Source organism: Hirundo rustica, chromosome 14 (assembly GCF_015227805.2).
Source record: "Hirundo rustica isolate bHirRus1 chromosome 14, bHirRus1.pri.v3, whole genome shotgun sequence".
Lineage (NCBI taxonomy): Eukaryota > Metazoa > Chordata > Aves > Passeriformes > Hirundinidae > Hirundo > Hirundo rustica.
Window position 1 is genome coordinate 10,399,819 of NC_053463.1, and position 22,900 is coordinate 10,422,718.

The following is a 22,900-nucleotide window of genomic DNA, read 5'->3' on the forward strand; positions in this document are numbered from 1 at the left end:
ATTTGTACCATTTCGTGAGAATGAACATTCTTTCCATGGGTACCCATTTAGACACTACCAGATATGAGTCTGTCTCACCCTTCCTGGAGGGATGAACAGCAAATGCCATTTCAGATGTGTTGATCCAAGCAAGGAAGAGAGGTTTCAAGACAGTGATTCAGGGCACCTATCAGAGCCTGACTAGTGACTGATTTAACACCTCTTTTGGAAGTAGAGACTTACTTCCTGGCCGTCTTCAAGTATGATGGCTCCTGCTTGCTCTACGACTTCAAATATCATCACTGAGCACAGCTCTCTCCTCACAGACATGGTCATGTTGGCAAAGGCAGGGAGTTGATGCATGAACTCCAATAATTGTTCTGTTGGACAAAGGAAACATTGGTACAATGGCTGCAAGGCCCAGGGCTTCCCTGGATTCCTTACTCTCCACAAGTATATTAAACTCCAGTTAAATGCATTCAAAAATTGTTCAGTGGTGTTACACTTCCCATTAGTGCCTGTGGCTGAAAGAGCCCAGCGTGCACTTTGTCATCAACAGCCAGAACTCAGCTCCACAGCCTTGCTGGTGCTCTGCTGGCTCTCAGGGCAGCAGTCTAGCTAAGAATAAAAGCACTTCAGCTTCAAACATTAGGAAAAATTAAAAATACCCCTAGGTACAGTAATTACCAGCTAGACAGGAGCATTAAATGATTTTCCAGTGTTCAGAGACGCAATCAGGAGTACAGCAGAAAGCAAATTTTGCTACTGAAATTCATGTCAATTTCTGGTTAAACTACCTTCATTTTAACTGTTTTGCAGTTTACAGTTAAGTATACATATACTCAATAACAGTATGTTCTCTTTGCTATTTAATAACTACTTCAACAGTTTTAGGCAGTCAAAATTAACTTGATTAACCTGTCCCATTACATCAATGCACACAATGACTGTAAAACCTCACATCTTGTGCATCACAAGGACTGTTTTTCAAAATATGTGGATTCTCAGAAAAAATGCCCTCTCAGATAGCAAGAAAAGACATCATTCAATTGAGAGTATCAACAGAGCCAAGTGAGACATCGCTCAATTATTAAGATATACATTGAAAATTAACTCATTAAAGAGTTTTTGGTTATGCTTCTCTTACAGATGTTATACTAAGTAGCCTTATGTAAATTTTACTACTGTATTTTTTCTCCTCACCAATGTCATCATCGGTTTTATCTGCAGGCTCTTTCTCAAGGCACTCTCGGACAACATCTCGCCCTAGAAGTGGATCAGAAGTTCTGTCAATATCTTCATCCTCCTCTTCTTCCTCATCTTCAGAGTCTACAGGTGCTTCTGGAAGACCCGTTAAATCAACATCTCCCATCTCACTTTCTGTAGCCTACAAAGAAAACACCAATCAGGCAGAGTTCAGTGTCCTCAGTTCAATGATTTATGGTCTGAGGTAGCTAATTTTTAAAAAAAAATAAATTCTGTAACCAACAAGTCTAACTATCATCTCTACCAGCTCCTTTTCTGAACACTGAGGAAAACATGTTATGCTGAAATCTACTAGATTCTCATTTCAGTCTCTTTCTTGTGAATTCATGTGACATTGTTTTCTCACAATTCGAGTCTATAGTATTAACAAAATAATAATAATACAGTTTAGTAATACCATTGGTTACCCAATGCCTCTGGACACATTTCTACTGTCAGCAATAGATGGCAACATAGACATCACACTGAGCAGACACACAAGACAACGGAGAAAGAGAACAAAATACCAGCAACGAAAAGCAGAAGCACATAGGAATCATTCGCACTAATTCCTTCTGTACAGTTAAAATGATGTAATGGCGTAAAAATAAATTTCCAAACAGATGGAAGGGGGGAAAAAAGTAGTTTCAAAGTCTCAGTTTCTATAGAGTAGTTGCTCAGTCTCTTTTTTTAAAGCTTAAGCCAGAATGCAAATCATTTTTCTGTTTAAATTCAGACATTTGAACAACAAGATGCGTCACTGAAAAGTAAATGGCAATTATATAGAAACTTGCAGAAAATGGAGTTTGTATTTAAATGAGCCTATTTACAACACTCACTTGCACTTTGAAGAAATCCTTGAGATTTTACAAGAACACTGAACTAAGGCATCAAGTATCCTGCATGTTCACAAGACTTCCAAACTAAAGGATGAATTTGAACATTGCAATGGGGCAGAGCACAGCTTCTCTGGACAACCTGTGCCAGTGTCTCAAAACCCTCACAGGCAACATTTTCTTCCCTATATCCAAGTGAAATCTACCTTTTTCAGTTTATAACCACCGCCCCTTGTCCTTGTCATTACAGCACACAGTAAAAGGTCTATCTAATAAATCTGTTTTAAGTGTTGACAGGGTGCAATAAGGTATCCCTGAGGCCTTATTCCCTTTCCTCCAGTCTCTGGGGGCTTCACATGACTGCCAGACGGAGCGTGCCTCTGCAGCTCCATCAGCCAAGGTCCTCAGGACCCAGCAATACATTGCCTTGGGTCCCATGGACTTGTGCATGTTCAGATCCTCAGGTGGGCTCAAACTCAATTTCCTCTTCCCATGGGAAGGATTTTGTTCCACTGTCCCTGCCTTGATGTTCAGGGAGTAGAGGGAGGTGGGAAGAGCAACCTGTGAAAACTGAGACAAAAACTGCTGAGTGCCTCAGCCTTCTCCACGTCATCAGCTCTCCAGCCTTATTTAGGGGGGAGCGTGAAGCACAATTTCTATCTGGTTGTTTTTTGGCTTTTGTTTTGTTTTTTTGACTAATGTACCTGTAGATGCCCTTCTCGTTTTTGTCACATCCCTTGCCAAATCCAGCTCCAATCGAGCCTTACCATTCCCGATCCCAGCCCTGCATGTCTGGGCAGTGTTCCTATATTCCTCCCAGGACACTGATTGTCCCTGATTCCACTGTATGCATTTCCTTCTTGTGCTTCATTTTGATGAGATGGTCCTTACTTGGTCACTGCTCTCCTGCTTTTATGGCCTCACATAAAACAATATTCATTTTAAGTGATTAGATCACACCAGACTGCACTGTCTCCATCTCCCTACACACTCCATGCTGATGTGAGCCCCAATACCTGCACAGAGGAACAGCTTTGCCTTCCTACACCAGCAAAAAACCTCAGGGGTTTAGATATAACCTTCGGCCTTCGAGCTTGCCTTCACTTCGATAATTAGCCAGCAAACCTAATAAATGAAGCTTAAACAATTTTTAAAATATATATTTCTTTCAGGGGAAAGTAACAATATAGAGAGGGTTAAATCTGTTTTACATTACATCACTTTACTGGCTTCTGTAGCTCACATTAACAGTTTTGGAATTAAGCCCAAGCGCAAATTGTACTTGGAGAGTCTCAGCAGCACATGATCAGTACAGCGTTTTATTCAAGGACTTTTCTAGCATTTCTTCGTCTAAACAGCCACGATTTATAACAACTTCTCAATGCTAAGACAAACAGCAGCACCAATCCTCACTTTGATCCGCCCACGCTAAACCAGAAAAACTGAGGCTAGAGGTTCTACCAAATTTTTTATACCCGATATAGGGAAATAGGCAAATCAAGCCCTTTCTTGATAAGTGAGTTACGTTTTGATCAAACTATGAAATAGGAGCAGGTCCTCCAACTGTGCTTCAAAGATTCTGTGCGGATGGTTGACAGAATGCTGGCAGGTCAGGCAGTGCTGGAAGGAACAGGAAGGATTTTGCTCATAAAGCCATCTGCAGAAGTAGCTGCTCTTCCCAACCACGATGCTCCAGCTGTTTCCATTATCAAATATAAAAATCATTCCTAACACAAACGTTTATGAACTACTGATGTACAAAACGAAACCAGAAGCTGCAATCTTCAACTCTCACACAAATATGGATTTCCAGGATCGGGTCTGTGATACGAGAGTATCTACGGAAATATCCTTGATAAATATTTTATGGATAATCCATTTTAATAACAAAGCCTTAACCACAATTGGAATTACTGCTGGACAATGATGTTGCTGCTCACAAAGAGTACATACTCCCAAAGTGATAAATGAAGGATTTTAAAAGAAGTGAAAGGAGAGAGAAACCTTCAGCACAGCGCTGACAAAAATAAACAGGTAGGAAAAAATTGATGCAAAATGGTTGGTCACTAACAGAAGATGACTGCCAGGTATTGATACAAGAAACTAATTTCTGAGAGTAGAGGTGAAACCCTGTCCAACCACATCTAGAGAGACAGCCTGGATTCCCTGTGTGACTCTGCCTGGGCACCTTAGACCCTATCTCATAAAAGGGTAAAGAAAGATGTTTTCCCTGTGTAATATCTGTTGAATTCTTTTTCCCCGAGGACCCCTGTAACAGGTCAAAGAAGCTGCACAAGCTTGCATTTCAACCACTGTACGCACAACCAAACAGCTTCCCCTACTTCCAGCTGAAGATCACAGTTCTGAAATTAAACGTACTTTCAAAAAGGGGTTCAAAGAAAAAAAAAAAAAAATTAGAATCCCCTTCAAGCAAGAAATTACTTGAAAAATTATAGGGAATAACTTACTTTTTCTTTCTATAATTAAAAAAGTTCTGCAGCGCAGCAGAAAGACAACTGCTCTGCAATATTCCAAGGAAGCTGGAATTTACAATACACACATTTGGACATTTGGTGTCCATATTTCAGATACTGAAACACTGAAATGTCCAACAGGGAATAGCAACAGGACAAGAGAGAAAAGCATCAATTTTCATCACTTTTTTGCAACTAACCCAGGATTTAACACAATGTCTCCACAGCAGAGATTACAGGCAGGAATCTTCTGCTGATCTCGCCTTAAGCTTTACATTCATCATTTCCTGTTTAACTGGAAATGGGCTTTATTCTGGACTGAGAGGCAGCTGGAACAATTGAAACCTCATTTCAACACTACTGATGAATGCAGTGTACACGGATGAAGAGAAAATATTTACATATCTTCATAAAACATTGTTTCATTCTTTGGTTCTACCATTCTAATCTTGTTTTCTGAATCTGGAATGACATTTATACTACTTACTGTAAAACTTAATGTTAAGATACCATTAATTCAAAAGGTCATTTCAAGGCTATATTAATCAAAATTATTCAGAATATTAGTGACACCAATGATATTCCTAAAGAGTTTGGCACGTGAAGCTTGGCATGATACGTATGAAGCTGACTGCAAAAGCAAAGCATCATTTCCCAAATACTTTATGAAAAGCTGTACTTTGTTGTACCAAAAATGGTTTCAATTACTGAGTCAATACATCACACTCAAAATGTAGCTTTATTACATATCAAAGATACTCTCCACCTTCATAATATAATGAATATTGGGTGAAATCACTTTTCTTTTTTGTCATTTCAGAATCTGTCTATATTGATGTGTTGCTGCGATGTAATGTTGTGTTAAATATTGCACAATGACATTATTACACAACATCTATCTATTACTAAGCACTATCTAGCGATCACTTACAGATTTGTGACAAACAGTAAGAGAATTCTCCAACACTAACTGCTACAGCTACTGCAATAAAAACCATAAAATATATAAATGCACATAAAATACACTCTTTAACAGGTTACTATTTGCACATTAGGCATATGAGAATGAGATACTAAAAATTCACTAAAAAAATAAGGGGGAGAAAATCACTGTGGGTTGTTGAGGATTTTCCCCCCCCATGACATGTCTGTAGTATGTCTTCTCTTCACCCACAGCTTATCAAATGCTTGATTCTCTAATGCTATCTTTCACAGTTAATGCCACTGTAGCTCTGATCATACACAGTTGTAAAATTATCTTTCAAGATCTCACTTGCATCTGACAGTGGTGACTTGCCTCAGCATCAACCTGGCCAGCCAGGAATTCTGTAACAGATGTCCTCATTTCCTTCAGGATGCAAAACCAGACAGGCAAATGTCACTGAAAAGGAAATTCTCACCTGAAAAGCCCTAACTCCTAAAAACTAATATAAGACCTGCAGCCATTTTCACATTAATTATTCCTTAGTTTAAAAAATACCTAGCACCACAGTTTATTTGCTACAGTGCACATAAATACGTTATTCCATAACTTCTTTTATTTACAGAATTTTTATTTGTTTAGCAATTATGCTCTTTTGTCATTTATGGATGAGTAGACATAAGGCACTTACCCACACATGATAAAGATAATATTGTAATATTATAATATTGTAATATTGTAATATTCACTTATTACAAGATATCACTGTTAGAGAGTTATCTTTGTTATCAAGAACATATTTTAAGTGCTTTTCACTTAGAGTAACCTCTCCAAACTACTCAGGCAGCCCAACTCAAGCACTCTCCTGTGATGGCCTTGCAATGTCTTCTCAAGCACCAGTGTCCATGCAGCTGTCTGCAGGACGTGTGACACTCAACCCTAACTCTAGACCTGATGGCAGCTTGTCACTGGGCCTGAGGTCCCCATCACCACGTCCACATCAGAAAGGTGCAGGAGCAGCAATGTTGTGGCCCTGCTGTGATCTCCTTGGCAGGCATTTTCCAGTCCCACTGATCCTGGAGCTGAAGGCTCTTTGACTCTCTCAATCCTAACCCTAACCTAACATCAATTCTGATGTAATTCTGATTCAGAAAATAAAAAAGAGTAAAAAAAAAAAAAAAATCAAGATACAAAATACCATCTTCCAGCACAGCCTATCAGAAATAAGAGAATTTGTGGAGCATCTTGGAGAGACTCTCTCAGGGATGCCAGCTACCCTTGATCTAGCTGGCAGCAAGCAAATCTAAAGTAGTACAGTTGTAGATTAAATAGGACAAAAAACGCAGAGATACTTTTAATGTTCTAAAATAATTTTTGCTTTAACATCTTATTTTTCAAGCTCCCTAAGCAATATATTGCTGTAAATAGATATCATTAACCTGTTTCCAGTATAGAAATAATATCCAAGCAGCAACTAAGGGAAAGGAACAGGTGTCTAAAATCAAGTTATACCTATACCATGCTAAAGAACTGCTGTATACTCTGTATTGTGGTCAGATTGCAACTTGGAAGTGGAAAAGCTGTGAAATTACTGATCAACACAAACCCAAGCTGAGGCCCCCTCATCAACCAGAACATAAACACCCATGAAACGAGCTCCGTGACTTGACATGAGACAGGTAACTTATTAAGTGCATTATCTGTAAACAAAAGAAGCTATCTCTGGCTTTCAGCCAACTTCTACTCGCAGGAAGCCACACTAAAATTTCCACAGTCAATTAGTGCAAAGTGGGTTTATTATCACGCTTTTGTTTGCAGAACTGAACATCTGCTATTAGCAATAAAGACAAATAATCAAGGATGGTATTGGAAACACCAGGCTGATTTCAAGAGATTTGTTCCATTTCAGGAAGGAAGATGATCCCATGAATCAACAGATGTTACTTTTAAAAGCCACAGCATACTTGGTGGTACAGAAAGATGTGAAAAGCAACAGAAAGAGCTTTACAAGCAGCTTGTTGCGCTTCTGCGTCTGTGGGAGTGGTGAGTCCCATGGGCAGCACAGATAAGTGGAAGCATCAAGTGGGTTTTACCCAAAGTCTTGGGTAAAGCATCGCTCTTGCTGTTTATGGAATAGTTTTAACAACAAGGAAGGAAAATTATGGAACCAAAGCAGTCTTACCTGATAGATATCAGAGAGGCTGCTGCTCCCAGAGTCACTGGCAATGCTACATCCTGACTGGCTCGAAGGGACGTGCGTCACCTGAGGGTGAGGATTGTCCGTGAGGTGCATCTTGGTAAGGTCAGCTGGAAGCTGTAAATAAAATGAATTTGGGGAAAGGTGGGAAAAAGGAAAGAAAACATGATGTCTAAGTCTGATCTGAAGACAAAGTTTTTCATAAAACTTTGGTTACACATTTAAATTTGTATTTGAATTGCTGAATTATTGAATCAAAATCAAACAGAATTTGAACCTGTAACTTGACAAGCATTTTGAGAAAAAGCTAGTTTAGACTAAGCTGACCCAATCACACTTCATGTTTCATAAAACTGCTGTGAAACAATGCACCCTTCTGTAAAACAAAGGCCTGGGATATTTACAGCTAAGTGACATACCACAAGATGACAAATATATGACATTGGCCAAACAGCTCACAGTATTTGACCTTAGCTGACATTGCAATCCATTATGAAGAAGCAGGATTCCTCTTTATAAGTTCAATTTATGCACCTTAGTTCAGGAATAACCTTTAGAAAATATCAATGTAGAACAAAAAGTAATGTAATCTAAACAAAATATCTGATCTACAAAGGGCTTTGAATTTCCTCTAAAGAAATGAGTACACAGAAAGAATATTAAGTATTTTGGGTACAGCTATGTACAACAGCACCCCTATTTTATAAATCTGTCTGTAAATGAATACAAGTGCAAATATCTAAATTTTAGTGCATTATTCAAGCTCACAAACAAATTCCTTCTACTGAAAAAAACCAGCAGTAGTTCAGAGCTGCATGGGATACTGTAAAATAAACAGTCCTTTAATTTAGCTGCTTTATTTTTTGTCACATATATACTTATTTTTAAAACATTAAAACTTAAAATTTTAAAAAATTACACTCAACTATATGAAAAGCACATTGTATTAAGGAATCACAGAGTCTCTACGTGCTTTTATAATTTTTAAATTATATAAGTTATATACTAATTCTTTAAAAAAAGTTCTGATGCAGAAAAAGTCCAAAACTACTCCAACTGTTGTCATTAAAATGAAAATATTTCTTCTGTAAAACAAACCAAAATCCACACAATCATGTCAGCTATTAGATATTCAGTCCTACAAATTAAAGGACAGTACTGGAAAATACTCTTGAGCTGGTATCAACTTTATAAATACCGACTTAACTTAAGAGAAGTGATAAGCAGGTTTTGGTTTAGCATCCCAATTCCACATCCATTATTTGAAGAGCACACATGAGAAGTGCTTCACCAAATAACAGTTCATGTATTTTGTGATAAAACAGGTGGCACCACAGGTCTTGCCAAACCTTCCCCACACCCAGGAAAAAAAATGTTGAGACCCCCTGACAAATGCAACGTAATTTTACTATCAAAGCTGTGATAAGGAACATGGGGATCTTGCGTCCCTTGTAACTCCCAACAACATTCTCACTGGCAATCACTACTCAACACAGCAACCCATATGGGCTATGAAAGAAAATATTACTCTTCCTCCCTGTCCTAATTCTTACTTTATTCTAGTTTTGCTATTTCCTGACAAAAGAAAGTATAAAATATCCAACCCGTGAATTCGTATCCATGGTCACATGAAAAGGAAAAAGTCTGAAAAGTAAAAAGTTGCTAAACTCCCAGAAAATCACACAAAAAACCCCATCCAAGCAGTAGCGGGAAGAAAGGGGGTCGGCAGAATCAGGGTTAGGGAAACTGAAGTTGTAGTGAACTTGGTCTAAATAAAAAGGAAACGTAACACTTTAAAGCCTATGTTTAGCCACCCGAAAAAGTTGTACAGGCTGAAAATGCCTATTTTCAGGATTTGAGAACAGCAAAAAGGTCAAAGCACTCAGGTGACAAAATTCAATCCAGTGGCCAACAGGCAACCCTGCTGTCAGCACATGGGGAAGAGCTGACATACACCAAGATGTGACCTCTGAATTACAACAAAATGTGCAATAGTGAAACTGAGATTTAACTCTGATTTAATTCTGGTCTGGAGCACTGGCTGGTTACTTTTGGAATCCAAATGGCACATTGCCTACAGAACCACACACAGAAGAGGACTCTCCAGGCTCCAATGGGCACAAGGTAGGAAGCAACACGTTCTCCACATTCTCCTCCCTAAAGCCTCAGACACCTGGACATTGGTCAAGGCACCAACACTTCAGCAATGATGGAGGACGTTCCTGTGCTGTGCCAGAGCTCAGGGAGCAGCCTGTGCTGCAGGGTGACCCTGCTCCTGGAGCACCCTGCAGTGCCCCCAGAGTCACAGCCCAGCAAGGCCAGAGCATCTCTTCCCAGAGAGGTCACATCCAGCAGCACTGTGGCACTCACCGGCAGTGAGTGCCAGGACAGGGCAAGGCAGCTGGCAGTTGCTGAAACGCTGAAGGTCAGTGGAACTGAAATATCCAGGAGTTTTAAGAAATTACAGAACAAATCAGCCCACACAGATTCACTGCCTCTAGCTTAAAGACCACAGGTTTGCTGCAAATTCTTCAGCCTGTCTCCACCTTTTATAACCTCCCTCTTCCAACAAACAGCTTCAACTTCAGCTTCAATCTTTTAGTCTATGAGCAAATCTCATGCTGACTGTGGTAATACTGACATAAGGAAATCTAATTTAAGCTCTCTTCTATCCAGATTCTCAAACCTTCAAAACAGCTCCAGTAAAACAGTAAAAGCAGGACCAAGAGTAGAACCAATACTGCAGAATTTCCCAGGAGAACAACAGAAAGTGCCTGCTCTTTACCAACAACTGGTGCTGTTAAAGCTTGTTGTGGCTCAAAGACATTCCAGCACTCACACATACACACTGCCAAATACAGTTTGTCTTTGTCTTTTCTAATTTATTTGAAATTTTAAGATTCTTGTGATGAACACTGTTTTCCGTACCTAGACTGAGAAGTGGGTCTCCACCTGGTCTAGTGGAAGGTGTCCCAGCCCGTGACAGGGACTTGGGACAAGGTGAGCATTTAAGTCCGTCCCAACACAAACCATTCTGTGATTCTGTAATTCTAAGCACTGGTGGAACAAGACACGGCTCTGAAAATAAACAGGCTGTGCAATATTTTGTGTCTCATTTTTACAAAAACCCACTAATGACCAACTCAAAGTACTGTCAGCTTTCGCAAACAACTAATTAATCAAAACCGCTCCTCAATCCCCCTGCCAGCACTCCCCTTCACTTCATCGCCTATAAAGCACATGGGTATGTATGACACTCCTGCTGCACTCTGCAATATATTCTTGCAAAAGACATTTAATGCAAGTTAGATGCAAGGAAACATCGCAATATCTCTTTAAATTTGAGAGAGAGATAAGGTTTATTTGAGACAAGTGACCTTTAAAGTACTGCTTGCCACTCTACTGGATCTCCGAAAATAAATCACAGCTTCTGTCTTTTGTATGTCATTTTTATTACCCAAAGTGGCTGTTCTTTCTTGCAGAGCTCACTAGGCAGCAAGATACAGAGAGGATGTTTCTGTAGCGACATGACAGCGGACACGAGATGCTCTCGCTGGTTGTGGCAGGGAAGTTGCTGGAAGTGACATAAACTTGTCTTAACTATTGTTGACTATGACTTTTTTCTGAAACTTAGAAACTCTTGTTACAACAGCAGCAGTATCTTAAAAAATCCCACACTGGGAAACAAGGTCCATGTAGCAATGTTCAGCTATGCCCCTATTAGATGCTTTTGGATGCAGATGTTTATACCTGCAGTATCTTCTGGCTAATTGTGTGCCCCAGCACCCTCAGAGAGGAAAACCCCAAACACATACAACATTCTGATAAATGCTCCAACAGAATACTTAGTTGCCACTTTAAACCACGACAATTTCTTTTTTTTTTTTTCACAAGAAGGGATAATCTAGAATTGTAATATGAGTGCATCTGACATGCTGGCACAGCCTGCCCCGGCATCAGTGCCAGTACATCCTTGTGACTGACCTTTCCCAACAAAGGGATATTTAGGAACAAACCCCCTGCTGAAATACCACACTGCAATTCAGAACTGTACCAGAAAAGAAAGTTAAGAAAATCAAAGTTATCGTCAGCACAGCCACCTACAGCTATGCACGCCCACTGAGTCAGGAAAACGCTGTTGGTGATTACACCAAAAAATCCTGGATCAACAAGGAATTTTTAAGGCAATATTGCAAACTGCAAGAGGAAAACGGAGAGAAAAAAAAGACTAAATCCTTCCAAAACTCATCCTAATGGTACCATCAGCCTGACATGCCACACAAACCCAGAAGCACCAGCAGCCTGGACTTGTTTTTGTTAAAGGAATTTGAAATTTTGGAAGAGGGTTCACAGGCTGAACCCATCTCATTTGCCAGGACACAGGCACAGCCAGTCACCTCAGCCAGGAAAGAGAGGAGGTGGGGGGAGAAGACATTGGAGTGTAAAAGCCAGCACTGAGTAACATTTAATGAAAAATGACATGCATAAAATACTAAACTCACCCACAGCAGCCCTGAAAACCTGAGGTAAAGACTCCAAAGGTCCATCAGGAGCTTGGCTTTTTCCATCAATTCCATGGGTGCGGCCACCTAGCACCAATGCAAGGGGCAGCAGCACTCCTACTGCCAAACCAGAGAAACTCCAAAAACCTCTGCAAGCTCCAAACTTGTTCTTTCTCCTATTACATAATACAAAGTTTACTTAAAAGAAGTATTTTATTGAATTATTTTTGTTTGGGTTTTTTTAACAGACATCAGGACATCTTGGTTTTACACAAAATTACCAACATTCTAGAAGTAATGTGGTAACAAGAGCAGAACAGTGACGTGCTGGTTTCTCCCCGAGACAGCTGAGGTTTCCCACTGTTCTCCAGCAAGAACAGTATAAAGTTTAACAAAGGTGAGTACAAGGCTGTGTATCTACAACCAAGTCTCGTGTCTGTAATTTTGAAATTAATTGGAGTGCAAGCTCTGATCCACGGTACAGCTCACAGGCCAGCAGACCAAGGACAGTGCATCTGCAGTGACATTTACTGCCACGTAAACACCATTTACCCTCAGCAGTGAAGTCACACAGAATACTTGGGAATTAAATTAAAACCTAATTTTGCTATAACAGACTTTCAAGATTGCACACGCTCTGTCCAACAGCGCAAATGACGTGACCTTTGACGAGATGACTGCCCATCAACTCATCGGAAAAGGACACTAAAAGTGATGGTCAGCCTGAGGACAACCTCCCTTCATGTGCTCCCTACAAAGGGTTTGCTAAAAATAAAGGCTACAGAAAGTCATTTCAGGTTTTAAATAGAGATAAAGGCAACCACAGAAGTCAGAAGTTTTGTCAGAGACTGGCCAAACTGAGACGTTTTTCTTTTCTATTTCCCTTTTTTTTCCATGGAAAGGAGTAAGTAGAACCTCTTTTGGTAGAGACCATGCTCTTCATCCTTTACTTCCATAGTGATTTACTTCAGGATTTGCTGGTATCTTTGCCCTAAGGAAAAGCCACGTCCATGCCTTTGCGCTACACGTTTTGAAAGTAAGTATCAGTGTTTACTGTTACACTTTGGATAACCAAAACTCACTGCATTATATTGTATGTTTAACCTGCAGTAAATGGTAGGTTTATTAAACATATTCAGAAAGTTCCCATAATAAGGGCAGTGGCCAAAGGAGTCAACATGAGGAAAAAAACTAATAAAGAAAGCACAACCCACTGAAGTCTTCTGGTCCATTACAAATTCAAATTAATGGAAAGAAAATGGGCAATAAAGAATCAAAAGGTTTGCCCCTTTCTTTAATACTCCTTGATAGCAAAGTTTTTTATCAGTTTTTCTAGGAGCCCATATGGATGTTTACCACCAATCGATGCAGTCTGGACACAGCAGAAGCATCAGCCTCTGAGAGAACAGTCTGTCCTTTTCCAGGCTGTATAAGCAAATTTTCTGTCCTTGGTTTCACAGACCGTCAGTAACCTTATACCTTATTTGCTTTTCTGAAGTTCCCTGAAATGTTGCCAGCAAGACTAATATTCAGAAACAACACGGGATTTATTTTCCGTGAAACACCCGAGGACAAGCACAGCACAGCTCTGCGGCGTCAGGGCACACGCACAGCTGCTGGGTCACTGTAAAACCCCAACTCGGCCACCTCACTGTGAAAACCAGCTCTAGGAGGCAAACAATCCCAATTTTAAGGCACATTTATTGAGCATTCTGTTTATTGTTTATTGAGGCTTTCCATTAAGAGGTTTTCACTGTTGTAAGTTGGAACCCATTAACACACACTCGGAGCGGTAACTGTGATGACACTGGGTTAACCTCTGAGCCTTAGGAAACACTCCTGCTCAGCCTCCTTCATACCCAAGTGGTTTAAGGACAGCAATTTTCCTTTCTCAGATGATACAGAAAGCTGGACTGTCACAAGAAGCCAGTTAAAAAAAAAAATGTTTGCCTTAAGTCTAAAAAATTAAACTAAATTGCCAAACTAAAAAGACGACATAAACAAATAACTGAACACAACCCCAGTCCTCTGAAACAGGGCTTCTTCAGCTCCCACATCTCCCCTTTCAGTGGCCATATGCTTCCAGTCCCTTCAAATGCCATTTTCTCTTTGATACTCTTGATTCAACACCTTTCATATCTTTAATACTGAACTAGTTCTTCAGCAAATTCTACATCCCACCATCTTATTTGCAAGTTGCCTTGATGGTCTCACTACGTGCTTCTGTTTCCATCATCAGCTTGTTCACTTACACAAGATAACTAATTTATTTAATTCACTGTGTTTTTTCCTTTCTACTACCTACTGAAACAGGAGCAGCACTGCTCTCTCCCACTGACAGCAGTCTCTCACCTGCAATCCTTTCTATGTCCTACTTTTTGCTCTCCTCCATCCCATTCATTCTATCTAAGAAATGAAAAAGGAACAAACCTCTTGGATGTTTTTCTTGGCATCAGTAAATTGTTTTAATCATCTCATATATCCTGCCAGCAAATCAACAAGGAAGGAAACCACTAAAACCCACGACTTCTCTGAAGTTATTCTGTAGAATTTTCAGTAACCTTTTTCACAAGGATTTGTATAAATTAACTCTGCTTTATATTAACCTTTCACATACAAGCTACAGTTCTCCTCCAGTTCAAAATGCATTTAGAGCTGTGTTAATGGGAGAGGAGAAAGTTGCTTCTCTGAGATACAAAGAGAGGCCACTTAGGTGTCCGCAGAGAGGATAAGATGAGCCCAGCTGAATTACCCATGCTGACATCACTCCTCAGACTTAATGCAAACAAAAACATTTCCTCCTTGAAGACCACTGATGTTTCACCAGTGGCACAAAAACAGTGGCTTTTTAAAAAGCACCGATCATGTCTGGGGGTGAGTTTTTTGTTGTTTTTAAAGTCAAGTGATGGCTCAAGCTTTTTGCCCGAAAGGTCCAGATAAAATCCTGTGCCCTTCAATATCACGATGCAATAAAAACCTCAGTGCCTACCCAAATACACAAACTTCACAACAATATTTATTTCAAAACATATTTCAATTCACTATCTACAGTATCTACTCCTGGTTTTATCAGTACTACATACACGAATCTCAAAGAAGTAAGGACCAAGTTGACATCATTCATGGCAGCCTTGCAGTGCCTCAAAAACTATTCCTGAAGCCCTCCCTAAAACATCTCCAGGCTTCAAACAAGGTAAAAAAAAGCGTGCACAACACACAAAAAACCATCTAGAAGAATAATAATCCCTAGAGGCTGGTCTATATCTCTGGTAGCCAAGAGCTTTTTGGTCCTCATGGCTCCCCCATAGCCCATAGAAATTAAAAATCTCTGAAGTATTACATTTCCCTAGTTACAATAAGGTGACATGAGGACAGAATTTCAAACTAAATCCTGGTGTTGCCTTAAGCCACACATGTAATGCAATTTTAATTTGGTTTTCATATGTTTAAATTATAGATTACTACTATGCCTTAACTCACTATAATGCTAAGTGTCTGACACGCAAACGTCTCAGCTCTGGAGAAGAAGTGGGTCTGAAAATTCACCCACAAAAAACTGTACCAGTATTGAAGGGAGCTCCATTATAAAGGGAATATCCAGCAAGTAAACGTAATTGATGGCTGCGAAAAAATGTAACTTAAGATCAACTCTTCTCTGGTGCATTCACAAAGTAACATTTATAAAAACATCAAGAGTTTGCTGTTTTCAATATGGAACAGGAATGTTCAAAAATACTTATTTTCAGTGTCAGAGTTCAAACTCTTTGTTCTCACCAGTGAAAATTAATACAACAGTAAAAAGTGCCTTGCCTAAATAATTACAGCAGAAAACAAAGTGTAACAGGGACTAGAGATGCTCTGAATTTTACAAGGAGCCCAGGAACACCAACAGCCACCGACAGCCTGATATTTGGGAGCTCTCATCCTAAGCCAGTACTGCAGGGCACGTAAAATTCCACATCTACATCAAGCTTCATCTAATAAATAATATATCAACTCCTAGATGCACAGATTGGTAAAATACAGCAGGATGACAATCCCTCTTTACACGTCCTCATACTGCTACAGTTGCACATCACAGTAATGATATGCAGGTGACAATCAGCTCTGGATGCACCAAGCAGAGCCCCAAGGACATGGAGCACAGTGAGCATGCCACTGCTGTCAGCATTACCTCTGAGCCAGGACCTGTGTCAAGAGGCCCTTGGATACTGCACATGCAAAAAAAACAAAGGAGCACCACCAATCCTCCTTTGATGCTTCCGTTTTCTTTCTGTATCCATCAAGAAATGCATTCATGGAAGCGAGAAGGGCCAAACAGGGTGGTGCTGACATAGGTTGTAGAGGTAAGGAGAACTCTAACAAAGCAGGCTTAAACCAAACTCTAGGAGGAAATAAATTAACAGATAGGTGTTTATTTGCATACTAAGAGGAAATTTCCCATAAAAACAATACTTCAGGAAAAGGCTTTTTCTGTTGAAAAGTAGCACAATGTGTACTTGCACTTAACTTTAGTGTATTACACACCAGAGTATAAGAAAATCCAAGTTTTCTGGAGTAAATGGCCACAGAGCTCATACTAAACCATTTTTACCTTAAACTATCAAGCAAATAATGCATTTAAGAAGTGTTACAAAAAGTATCCTGCAAATGGTGACAGAAAACAGTTAAAACTTGTATCTAAAGCATAAGAAAAATTGTCATTTGTCAGTCCAAGAGCTCAGGGATCACAATAGCGGGGAACCAAGGGGCTATGCTCCTATAAATAACATAGAGAATCAAAGCAATCCTTCTGAGCAGAGGATGAAGGGGAAAGGGATCAGAAAATACAGGGTAGGAGAGACCATGAATACTCTGAGGAGCTGGCTAAAACTCCAAATATTCCAAAGAGGGCTAAACCACACAGCACGAAGTTCCCAGGAGGGAGGAGAACCATGAGGAGCCAGGAGAGGAGCTCAGAGAGCAATCACACCGAGGGACGGCAGGGCCCAGCTCTGCAATGCTGAAAGCTGGGCTGGAAGCTACAGGCACAGACAGAGAGACTGGTGGGAGAGACAGAGCCAAGAGGAAGAGAAAGACCTTATCAAAACTCACCAAAAAAATAAAGCAGAGGATCAGTTACTCTATTTGCTTTGAAAACATTTAAAATTTGTACTACTGGGGCTACTTTCCATGTAAGCACATTACCAAAGTTAAGGATGACATCGAATCAAATCAGGGACTCTCAAAGTTCCGTTTTTCTTCTAAGGAACTGAAATTAAACCTTTAGCTGCATGAAGGTTTCAACTCAAGATCCTGGAGATCAGCTGATGCCCTTTGGAATCAGAAGATGAGATTACACTGATTTGAGTTATGAATAACCAAAAATTATATCACATCCCTCTGAGACGACACCAGAAATAGGAATGGGACTGAAAAACAACTCCAAGTCTTCTGCGCTAACCCAAACGCAAACTTTTACAGAGCAAATGTATCATTATTATGCTTCACATTATTAGATTTTTATCTAAACAGCAGAAAGAGAAGAGCACAGAAGCCTAGAGAAAATAAATTACCGTCTACTGCCATAAGGTAAGTTTCACATGCACCTGGGATCCTGAATTAAACTAATTTGCTTCAGGAAAAAAATTAAAAGCTTAAATGTTAATTCAAAAACGCTTATTTTCTATAAAAAGTACATTATCTCAAAAAGCATCCCTTTAAAATATCCTCTGTAGAAACATTATCCAATCACTCCATACTCCCCCCATCAGACCCTCATGCTTCACAAACACACTATGGGTACATTCAAGGTTTGGAAAATTCTTCAGATACGCATAAAATTTCTATTACAGAAGAACCCTCTACATCTAAATCATTAAGTTTAGAGCTCTCCTTCTTAATGACTTCATAGCACAGTTATAGTTAAGAATCCAATACCACAAAGTGCATCACAACAGATGAACAGAGAAAGTTATGATCAGAATTACAAAGACAATCAAAATCTTGCTGAGATACTTATGAAATACTTTTTTTGCTTTAAAATACTGCACTGGCATCACAGGGGTTTTGTTTAACGTTAAGTTGGATGCCCCTTGTCCTTGCCAACACAACCAGCCTGTAAGAACAGATCTCCACAAACGCGAGGCAAAGTCCTTTATATTCCCTCATCCTCTTCCAGAGCCACAGTGGCTTGACAGCTGGCACAGCTTTGATCACTGTGTGCCACACTCCTCACTGCTTATCATCCTCACCACGTTTCCTTACAAATGGCTGCATCTACTTATCTCATCTGCCACTGTCTGTGATTCCAGAAAGGGCACAGTCCATCCCTTACAATGTGCAGTTCTGCCCCTCTACTGGCTCCTCCAGGTGCAGCCAAGAGAGAACAGCCATCATCTCTTCCTGCCAAGGAATGGTTCATCTATCTTGGACACATTTCCAACTATCAGCAGAGTCCTGAGAAATACATTGACCTCCACAAGAACCTGGATGAAAGGGCACTGCAGAAACACGTTCACTGCCCTCTCCCTCTGCTCATTGTCCCTTTACAGCTCTTGGTGAAGGGAAATAGAATGCATTGATTGCTTTACACAAGTCTAACTAGTAAAGTTACTCTGCACCTTTACTTTAGGAGACCGAAAGCCATGGAGTCTCTGGGGGATAAGGGTGAGTGCAGCACTAACCAGGGTGTGCTATGGAAACTGGTGTGGACAGAGACACCTTGGACTTGGAGAATGTCTTCCAGGTGCCCACAGAGCTCCTGGAGCCGGCTTCTGCTCCTCCACAGCCACACCAATTAACCTCCCTAGGCTAAGGTTAACCTTCAGAAGTGTTCTACCTTCACAAAAGCCTACCCTTATGATTAGTCATAAGAAATATGACTTCATCTTGCTCTGATTCAATCCATGGATCATCACTGTCACATCCAGAACAGCTGTAATTACAACTGAGTCAACTGCCCATTTTCAGACTACTGTCCTATACCAGATTAAAACAATTCTGGCACAGATCAACATAAATCTAGGTTCTAGTTTCAAAAGAGCATCACAAAATACTTGACATTTTCAAGTTATATAAACTTATATATTTAAAATTGTGACATTACTTATTTCGCGGTATTATGTACTGTTACAAAACACTTGTCATAGAAATAGATTTTTAGTACAAAGTTCAGCTAAAACCAAAATGGAACAAATTCAGATCTGATTCAGCTCATCAGTTTGCTTAATCCTATGCACACTTCTCCTCAGCATTACCAAACAACATGAACAGATCCCTTCAAAAGTTGGGAGGGGGGGCTGTATGCGTTGGGGGGGGCGGCTTGTGGGTTTTTTCAGAAAGGAATGAAAGTGCTTTATCTTTTGTGGCTTTAAAGGTAAAGAACTGTTAGCTATGGACTGGAATGCAAAACCAGCTAATGGGTTCTCATAAGCCATGGGAAAAAAAAAAAAAACAACAAACTTTCCCCTTTCTAACATTTTATACCATTTCATTTATGAATAGTAACTGAGTCAATAAATGGCTTGGCTGGCAGAGGAGCAACCCACTGGATATTGTCCACAGAGCTGACACAGGGGTCAAAAACCTTTTTTTAATATTATTATTTTACTCGTATGAAGCTGCTATTTGAGCACAGGCTTTTTTGTGGTTTCTCACTTCAGCCCAAACTCTGCGGAGAGCGCAATTCCAGCTGATGTACCAAGGTGACTAAAGCATTCCCAGTTTTTAAGCAGTATTACAACATTCAAACCGTCTTAGTAAGGACAGTGCAGGTAAATCAAGCTTAAGTAAACTCAGCCTTTCGTAATTCATGTCTGCAGAGTAGGAAGGGAAGAAAGAGTCTACATGTACACTGGGGCACGGATGAAAATACAAACAGGCCAGGATTCACCAGCAGGAACTCCAAGGTGAGGAGCTGCAATTACCTGTCTGGGCACACAGTGCCCAGCCACCCTCACGACTGTAGGTACCTACAGCTCCACTGATGATGGGGTGGACTCAGCACACATCAAACAGCCAAAATTCAGCCAGACATCCACCCACACATTTCCACGCTGGGTTTGGCATCCACACGGGGAAACCCCACAGCCCAGAGCTTTCGCCCCCATACACCACGAGCTTCCCTTTACATTACACCAGACATAAAAACCAAACAGGAAAAATCGGCTCGGACAGGGAGTCCACACACCCAGCTGGTTTCTCCCTGTGCCTTTACACATCATCATGTCATTGAGACTCTAAACTTTTTGGGACCAAAGTCAAGAGTGATCTCCTGCTCCAAAGTCAATGCTGTATCTCGCACTGCCATGAGCACAAGGCTTTTGCCCACTGTCTCCAAATGTCAGAAAGTTGTAGAGTCTTTTTTCTACCCAGTAAATACAAAATTATAATACAGAAATAATGATGAATATATGCATGGCCACAGATTAATAAGGCAATTCCTGTGTCATAGGTGCCTACTTCTTGGTAGTAGCCTTAATAAAACACCAGAAACTCAGCTAATTTTCTGACTGAGAATACCAAACAGTAAGAGTCTCATAAATATTGTATTTTTAATTTCTTTAAATGCTTTTATCTCAAAGGTGGGCTTGCTCGAACGTTCTAGCTTTCATTATGCCATTTAAAAGAAACACCCTTCCCTCCCCAGTTCCACAGAAGTACTGCATTCTCAGATGCAAAAAATAATTTGTGTCCTTTAAAGCAAATTGTAATTACATAGTTCAGCTAAATAATTAACCAATTCCATGCTGCTGCACAAAGGAATCAAGCAGTATAGCTCCACAGAGCTTGAAAATTAAAACATCAGTGGGTTTGGATACCAGTATTTTCAAGTTAGCAAAATATGCCAGCAGTTATAAAAATGTTACACTTCAATAATATTTAGAGGCTTCACATACACTTCATATTTATAGGCTAAAAAACAAGCTTAACACATATCATAAACAAATGGCATCTTTTATACTTGCTGGTAATTTTTAAGCTGCTGGTAGATAAAACAATTCCAGGATTTCTAGCTCCCCTCTTCCTGTTTAGAAATGATTCTACAAGAATACTTCATGCATAGCCAGGATTCCAGTACCTTCAACACAGCATGCTGCTGGGGTGAGAAGGGAACATACAGCTAGCACCAGGGCTGTCAATACATGTCACAGAAATGCAGCACAGACAAAATCTTACTTACTTTGGAGGCCCAGGGCTGTAGGCAGTTGGCATAACATCGAACAAGAAAAGCCATTTCTTAGGCTGAGGAAAAAAGTTTCCTTTCTCAAATAAAAGCCACAGGGGGGAAAAATGAGAAAAATGCCTTCTGCTTTCTCTTTAAAAATCATAAAGCAGCAATGTACATCTATATGCAACTTCTGAGGCTTGGATTTCACACTGAATTCGATTACAGCTTCCACTAGATTGAGGAGTTTTCAGTATTGCAGGGAGTTAGCAGTAGCAGCAGCAATTCCTATAAAAATGTTCCAGTTTTAACAAGCACATAAATTCAAATCAAAATGTTTCCTAGCTTCTCAAATACAAATACCCATACGTTCCTCCAGGCAAGAGGCATGCACCCATAAAGTGCTGCTTAAATTGAATTATTCAGAAATGGATTAGAACTGCAGGTTAAAGCAATAATACATTAAAAAGCGAGGTATGAATTCTTCAAATTTCTTTTTCTCTTCTAAAATGCATTTACAAGTGGCTTATCTTCGGGTCCACTTTTCAGAAACTTCATTCTAATATCGTAGGTGAAATTTTGCAAAGGTTCTTCAGCATCTTAGGTGATCCAGGAATCCCACACCCTGGGATATTAAAGTTTCTTCTTTATACTCATGTCCATCATAACTGCAGAAAATGAATTCGCATCCAGACTGTAGCTCCAGGATATATGCTCAAACAGGTTTGCACCGTGGAATGTATTAAAAGCCTCTGCAATACAAACCCTCTTCTCTTTTGCCCCCCTCCTTCTCTTTTTTAATGCCGTTTACAACTCTGCAGTGTCGCTTAGTATTCTAATGCATCAGTCAGATAGCACGACTAATCCACGCCTAGCTTTTCCAATTAAAACATTTCTGTAATGCCAAACAAAACAGGACATCCATAGCTACAGCAAGGCTGACTGCTGGAGTCCTAATTCCTACTATCTTTGCTTGCTTCTCAGCAGCTCCCTCAGGAGAAGCTCCCATCGATTGGATGCTCCGCAGCAAGATGAAATATCTAATAAGGAGGAAAGAGAGTGGGAGGGGAACAGAGCTAAAAGGATGACATCACCTGTATAGAAAGCCTTTAGAAACTGCATTAGATCAATTGGCTACTGGATCTGCAGATGCAGCCAACAGAGCATCTTTATTGACCTAATATAAACACACATATCTGTACAACTGTTCAGCAAATACCCTGCTCCACAGCAGCTTTTATATCATTTTATATCTATTCAGGGATGTGCTGTAACGCTGATTATTTTCATTTTTCTAAATTTTTTTTTAATTAATCATATGTATCTACTAACACTTTCAGCAGCATTTGGGTGGATTATTTTTCATCTCTGCACTCAAATTTAGAAATAAGTAAAATAAATATCTGCAGCAATTCACATGCACACAGATGCATCACTGGCTCACAATAAAAAAAAAAAAATTGCTTTTATGTGTCACACTAGAGACTCAACACTTTTATCTCATACTTCACAATACAGAGATTTTATCCAGAATGAGAAGTAAATTTCTTATTAAAAAGTGATGTTTATAATCCTCATTTAATGGTTTTGAAACACT

At 39.9% G+C, this 22,900-nt stretch overlaps 1 protein-coding gene across 13 annotated transcripts in view; it reads right to left on the reverse strand.

The window, feature by feature from the left end:
• Positions 1-22,900, reverse strand: part of RAPGEF6 (Rap guanine nucleotide exchange factor 6) — a 122,137-nt gene that overhangs the window by 38,879 nt on the left and 60,358 nt on the right. For 12 of the 13 annotated variants that reach the window (XM_040078015.1, XM_040078011.1, XM_040078020.1 and 9 more), the window contains exons 7-9: positions 7,639-7,770; positions 1,183-1,366; positions 223-359 (exon numbers count right to left, since the gene is read on the reverse strand). In XM_040078015.1, the coding sequence (XP_039933949.1) occupies positions 223-359; positions 1,183-1,366; positions 7,639-7,770 (453 nt within the window). Of the gene's footprint in view, positions 1-222; positions 360-1,182; positions 1,367-7,638; positions 7,771-21,318; positions 22,331-22,900 lie in introns of those variants that run through there. The other variant, XM_040078018.2, reaches the window with a different exon arrangement.